Below are 6359 nucleotides of genomic sequence, written 5' to 3'. Positions count from 1 at the left end.
GCAATTCTTCTACACATATCTCCATATTTATCATGCTGCACAAGAAAAATCAGATCAAGAAGGAAAAAAATTAAAAAGAAAAAAAAAGCAAACAACAAAAAAGGTGAAAATACTAGGCCGCGATCCACATTCAGTCCCCCCAGTCCATTTTGGAAGCAGATGACTCTCTCCATCATAAGCCTATTGGAATCAGCCTGAATCACCTCATTGTTTAAAAGAGACATGAGATGAAATGTAATAGGGGAAAATGTAAAATTTTATACTTTGGTTCAAAAATTCACCTTCAAGCTAGAAAATGGAGCCCATTTGGCCAGAGCAGCTTCTCTGAAATTGATCTATGGGTTTCAATGGACTTCAAACTCCCCACGAGCCAACAATATGAAATGGTAGCCAAAAAAACATTGGAAAATTGGAAAGTGTGAGTTTAGGGAGTTAAAAGGAGCTATGTTCAAACCCCATCTCTGCTGCTTATTCCCTACATAATTTTGAGGAAGTCACTTTCCTGCCTCAGATTTCTTATCCGTAAAAAGACCAGGATGGTCTTTCCATGATGGAAAGAAAATGAAATTTTAGATTGCATAGCGAGAGGCCCGGCGTCCAGGAGGACAAGATGATGGTCTTCACCAGACAACATCTGACTTATTTAGTTCAGTTCTAGCCCCCTCATGTTAGGAAGGACGTGAGTAAGCCATTGAGCATCCAGATGAGTCATGATTAAATAACCAATCAGCAAGCATTTATCCATCACTTAATACGTGCCAAGCGCTGGATTACAAAAGCACAAACTATAATAATCCCTTCAAGGACATTCTGTCAGAGGAAACGACACATGTGTGTGTGTAGATACAAAATGTAAGGTGTGTGCTGCTGTGTAGGTTTGTCTCCTTAGAGGAAATGACAGGGATCCCAGGAATCTTGTCCAGCTCTCGCCGAGGGCAATTTTAATTCCTGCCGGAGAAGGCCGCTATAAGGCTGGTCACTCTATTCTCCTCGGGGAGGGGGTATGGGACTAAAATTATATTTATCACTCTCCTGTCCTGCCCAACTCCCACTCAGACACATGAGCTTTTAAAGCCCACCCTGTTTTCTTGCTCTCTATTCCTTCAAAAGGAAATATAATGGGATGTAAAAAGGAGTGAGTTTTGGATAATCCCAGACTAACAACAAGCTTCTATTGAAGATTAGGCGGAATGACATTTGTTATTGTTATAAAGCACAGTAAATAGTAGGCAATCTATAAATGCTTATTCCCTCCCTCCCTCCCTGGAGGGAGGAATAATGATGAATGTGCCTTCAGGCTCTCAGATCGAGTCTAAGTCTCCTTTGGGCCTCTTCTCCAGGCTTGAAACCTGGGTTACGGGAAAATACACATAGTAGCTACAAGTTAATTTTAGGGGGTCAGAAGGAAGGGCCGCTAGGAGGGAGTGCTCCATGGGATGGGACAGCATGTGCAAAGGCAATAATCAGGATGATGAAAGGCCCTGCTGGAAATAACTCGGACTGTTTAGTCTGGGGAATAGCAGGTTAAGGGAGGACGTGGTGTCTGATTGTATGCAAATATTTTAAGAGCTGTCCCTTGCAAGACTGAGCAGACTTTTCCAACTTGGCCCTAGAAGGCAGAGCTAGGACCGCAGGGTCAGATTTCAAGCTCCAAAGGGCCCTGTAGTCAAACACCCTATTTCACAGATGGGGAAACTGAGGCCAAGAAAGAGGAAGTAATTTATCCAAGCCCACAGAGGAAGTACCCAAAGGTAGAATTTGAACTCAGGGCCTCTTCCCTCCCAATTCCTTGTGCCGTGCTGCCTCCTAGTGGGCAGAAACCGCATGACCGGATAAACAATTGGAGCTGTCCCAAAGTAGAATGAGTTGCCCCAGGAGATGGAGTGCTCTCCAACCTGGGATATCCTGGAAGAATCATTTCTACCTCAGTCTCTTCATCTGTGAAATGGGGATCCTAATCTACACAGTCGCTACAGCGACCACCTAAATGCTCTTTGAACCTTTCTAAGATCGAGAATAATGAAGGAATGTCTCCCATTCCCGGAGCCCTTTGCTCATCGCAGTTCCCATGGTACAGAAGGGATGTTTTGAGGAAGGCAGGGAGGGAGGGAACCAGGAAAGGCTCCCCGGAGGAGGTGGTCCCTGCGCGGCTCAGATGAGACTTGGGTAGCGCGTTAAGAATATTAATAAAGCCCTGGGGCCGGGTTCCATGACTTCTAGACCTAAAATGTGCCCACGCTCGGCTCCCTCAACTGCAAAATGGGCGATTATGAGGTATTACAAGTACTTCGGGCATCCATAAGGTCTGTAGCACTAGGAGTTATGATTGTTCAGAGGAGAGACCCTTCTAGCTGGTGGGGGAGAGGGCCATCAGGGCAGGAGAAAGGGTCCCGAGCTGGAGCTTGTTCAAGCCGTTCTGGGGATGGGGACGGGGACAGGGAACGGGGTACTCTGGGGAGGGGCGAGAGGTCTGGCGTGGCAGAAGCCTACAGCGTCAGGCAGGATGTGCCGGGGCAACAGGAAGGGAAGAGTAGGACAAGCCTTGAACGGCAAGCTAGGGTTGGAAGCTGATCTTGCTCTTCCCAAGCAGCTCCTCCCCATGCTGCCTTAACCTTGGGGTCCCCCAGCTCTGTTATGTTTTAACTTTAGCTTGCCAGGTCCTGGCTATGAAATTTAAGTAAGTCCTTACTAGTTTCTTTCTCTCCCTTTCTTGCTCCCTCCACTTTTCTTAATTTTCTTCCTTCTCTCCCACTTATTTCCCTCTCTCCTTCCCTCGGTAGAAAAAATGGAAAACTTAAGATTCTTGAACTGGAGGGTGACATGGGTGGATTTGTGCATCAGGAAGGTACTAGACAGGGGGTGATGAATTGGAGGAAATAGCCCCCGTTTCTATAAAGTCCTAAAGTAAACAAAGCATTTTCCTCTCAAGTCTTAGAAGACTTACCAGCTCAATTTTACACTGGTCCTGAAGCACATGGCTCATGTCAGAGTTCAAATCTGAATCCGGACTTCCTGGGTCCAGGTCCAGCCCCGTTTCCACTATCACATTGCCACTTCATGGTTCCACCGAGCTGAGACCTAACTAGAAATCCTAGTGCCCTGGGCAAGCAGCATGAAAGACCTTTAACCGACTTCCTATTTTGATCGTCCTTCCATCACAATCCTCCTCAGCAAATCATTCCTGTTAAGAACAGTTCAGCAAAGCTAACCATCAGAATCTGGCGAGTAAGTAATATTCCACAACTATAGTCACTTTTTGCAAGGAGGGGGCTGTTTTCTAAACTGTTCTTGGGGTTCATTGGTTCATTACATCAAAGGTTTTTTGGAAATCTTGATTTGCTTTATTGTCACCTTTGTGCACATGTAATTTTCAAGCTAAGCCGGGCTCTGGCCTCTCATGCCAAACTGACTGCTGGATCATAACCAATGCTAGCCCAACCCAGATCTATGGCTCCCTGGCTGCTGCCTTCCTGCTGCTTCCCAACATTTTTCCTCCCATAGCTTCCCATTTTGTGCTCTGGAAACAATACTCAAAGCAACTGTACTCACTGGGGAGAGGACGATTTGTCGATTGCTCAAAACCCTCTTTATCTACCATTTCTAGATTTTCTGGCCTGAAAGCCCCCGTTAGGATTCTCTACCCTTCAACCCTTATATCCAACTTCATTTAACAGATGAAGAAACTGAAGAGCAGCGAAGGAAAATCATTTGCCCATTCACACTGGCAGTAACCGCTGGCATTTGAACCAAGGTGCAGTCACAGGACCCTATGGAGGATGGTGGGTCATCAGAAACGGGAACAGGGAAGCTAGGAGAAAGATTTTTAACTCCTATTTTATGTTTTCAGATTTTTCAAAATGGTTTCCTAGAGCTAGCATATATGCACATACATGCGCGTCTGTACACACACACACACACACACACACACACACACACGCATATATGAAGGGGAGCTGGCCAAGCTCACCCTACCAGTGTCAGAGCTGGGACCCAGGTTTCCTGGGCTCCAGAACCACGTCTTTACAATATGCCATCATCAGAAGCTATGTCTGGTGACGTCTGGCCGGCTGAGTTCTTCCCCCTTTTCCTGTAGAGGATGGCACAGGAATGGGCACAGGGAGAACTAATATCTGGTGGGAGAGTTGCTTGAGAAGAGGTCCAGGAAGAATCTAGTTTGGATGACCCTCTATCAAGAACCCAGGACAAGTCCCAAAGCAGGCCTGTTCTTTCCTGGGCCAGAGCCCCGATGCCCACCTCAGCCTAAAGATGCCTCTGCCAGGAAGCTAACCTCCCACTGTCCAGCAGCCTCTGCCAACCCTCAGGTAGCAGCTTGGTCTTTCCTTTGTCCCCCTTGTCGAGTTCCTTGAGAGGGCAGGTTGAAGTCCATTTACTTGTCCCCCAACATAACGTTTTGTGGTTTATGGAAGGAGTCTATAGGTCCACAGAGGGAAGAAGGGATGTGATTTCTGGGGGTTAGGGTAAGACTTTTTCAGGAAACCAATGAGGGGGAAATGATTATTTGGGCTAACATTTTATTACAACTAAGTTTAGTGTGTATATATTTAATGCTATTAAAAATAGAGGGAGGCTTCTGTCTTGCAAACAAAAACAAAAACAAAAAAACATTCCTGTTTTCCCATTACCATATGGAGAAACTGAGGTGCAGAGAAAGGAAAGAACTTTGTTCAAGGTCACATTTCATTAAGTGGAAGTCAGGGCTAGAAACCCAGAGCTCTAGAATTTCTACTATATTCCACCATCCCATTTCAATGAAAACTCTGCAAGGTGAGCAGGCCTGGGTTTGTCCAGGGGAGCTCCCGACTATGAAAGGCCTGTTATCTCAGGCCCAGCTCAGTTTTGGCTGCTTCTTGTCTAGAGGAAATCGGGGTAACCTTAGGGCAGGCAGATTCTAATTGCTCTGTCCTGGTCCAAACAAATCTGCAGCAGGATGGATCCCCAAGTACCTCTTCCCTTCCTGGAAGAAAGCCCATCCATCGTTCCCCTCCCTTCCCAAGGGCTGCCAGCCTATTGGCTCTATACATGCCGAGTCAGCACCTCCCCCCTTCCCCCCAATCCCAGAAACCTAGACTTCAAGTTCTCTAAAAAGGAGCTTTATTCATTGCATTTAATTCATGCAGATAGAAGTCCATGCAGCGGAGGAGACGAGCACAATTATTCATTTGCTTCTTGAGGGGAAAAAATGGGAGGTGGGCAGGTGGAGGGAGGGCAGAGGAAAGCCCCAGTTTCCTGGGACAGAGGAGGGTCCAGAAGAAACGAGACACTGTGTCTGGAATCAAGTTCATCCTTGAACACGAAGACTGCTTCTGCAGCATCCAGAGGCAGGTGCTTTGCTCTGGGCAGGGGCAGGGGAGAAGCGACCGATGGATCACCCAGTGACCTAGAGGGGTGGGTGCATTCGCCAGAGGTTGCGAGAAAGGTTAAGGCAGCTGTTCTGGGAGCTTTTCCCATGCCTGGAGAGCTGCTCTTGGGAGAAAGGGGCATGAGGAGGGCAGACTTTTGTAGCCACACCTCAAAAAACGCTATAAATATGTTATCACTGAATATTTCCCATTTCAATAGCATTGGACATACAGCTCAACATACTGAAATATTGATTCCTTTAAAAAACAAAAACCAAAAAGACAAAAAAGGAAATGAAAAAATATTGCATCTTTCAGTTGGCGATTTCCTAGCCCGCAGTGAGGGCCATGTGCACCAATGTCTTGGCCCGCAGGAGGCTCTGGGGTAGTGGGACACTCAAGCCAGGCCACAGCGGCAGAAATGGAGTCTGTACGGCCCCGTGCACCGGCTGTGCTGGGCAAGGCCCCAGCGGGGCTCAGTCTCCCGTCACCTGAGGGGTCTGCCCATCGGAGGCCTGGTTAGCCGACTGGATGAACATGGGCTGTGCGAGGTCCTGGCCGGCTGGCATGGTGACCTGCTGGATCTGGTACAGCTGCTGCAGGGAAGGGAAGGGAAACAGAGACCCGGGGACATCAGACTAGGTCAGAATGGGTACCCTGGGCCAACTCCTTAGAGCTTGGCACCCTACCCTCAGGCTACCAGCTGCCCCACCAGCCACACCCAAGGAAACATCCCTCCCATCCCTCGAGCTCTGGACCCACAGGTCCTAGTGGATGACTGGGAGCTTGGCCTCCTGCTGTGCCCTGGAGAATGAGATTCAACTCAAGACTTCTTTACTGAGGAGGCAGAAAGGTCTGGGAGCACCGTGCCACAGTCAGGGACTGAGGGACAGAGCTAGAGCTTGACAGAAGGCCCTTCCTACTCGGGCACAAGCCCTCCTCTCCCCACCCATCTCTCGCTCGCCTTTCCAAGTCCAAACACTAGAGCCCCCACAGGCT

At 48.0% G+C, this 6359-nt stretch overlaps 1 protein-coding gene across 6 annotated transcripts in view; it reads right to left on the bottom strand.

Annotated features, from left to right (window-relative positions):
* Positions 1-5095: 5095 nt before the first annotated feature.
* The window catches only part of NFYC (nuclear transcription factor Y subunit gamma), an 87454-nt gene continuing 86190 nt past the window's right edge, over positions 5096-6359 (bottom strand). For all 6 annotated transcript variants that reach the window (XM_031962258.1, XM_031962262.1, XM_031962263.1 and 3 more), the window contains one exon: positions 5096-5956. In XM_031962258.1, coding sequence (XP_031818118.1) covers positions 5837-5956 — 120 coding nt within the window. In that variant the 3' untranslated portion in view covers positions 5096-5836. The remainder of the gene's footprint in view (positions 5957-6359) is intronic.

This window comes from Sarcophilus harrisii, chromosome 3, assembly GCF_902635505.1.
Source record: "Sarcophilus harrisii chromosome 3, mSarHar1.11, whole genome shotgun sequence".
Classification (NCBI taxonomy): Eukaryota; Metazoa; Chordata; class Mammalia; order Dasyuromorphia; family Dasyuridae; genus Sarcophilus; species Sarcophilus harrisii.
Note: the sequence above shows the minus strand (reverse complement) of the source record. Positions and strands in the feature narration are given on the sequence as shown.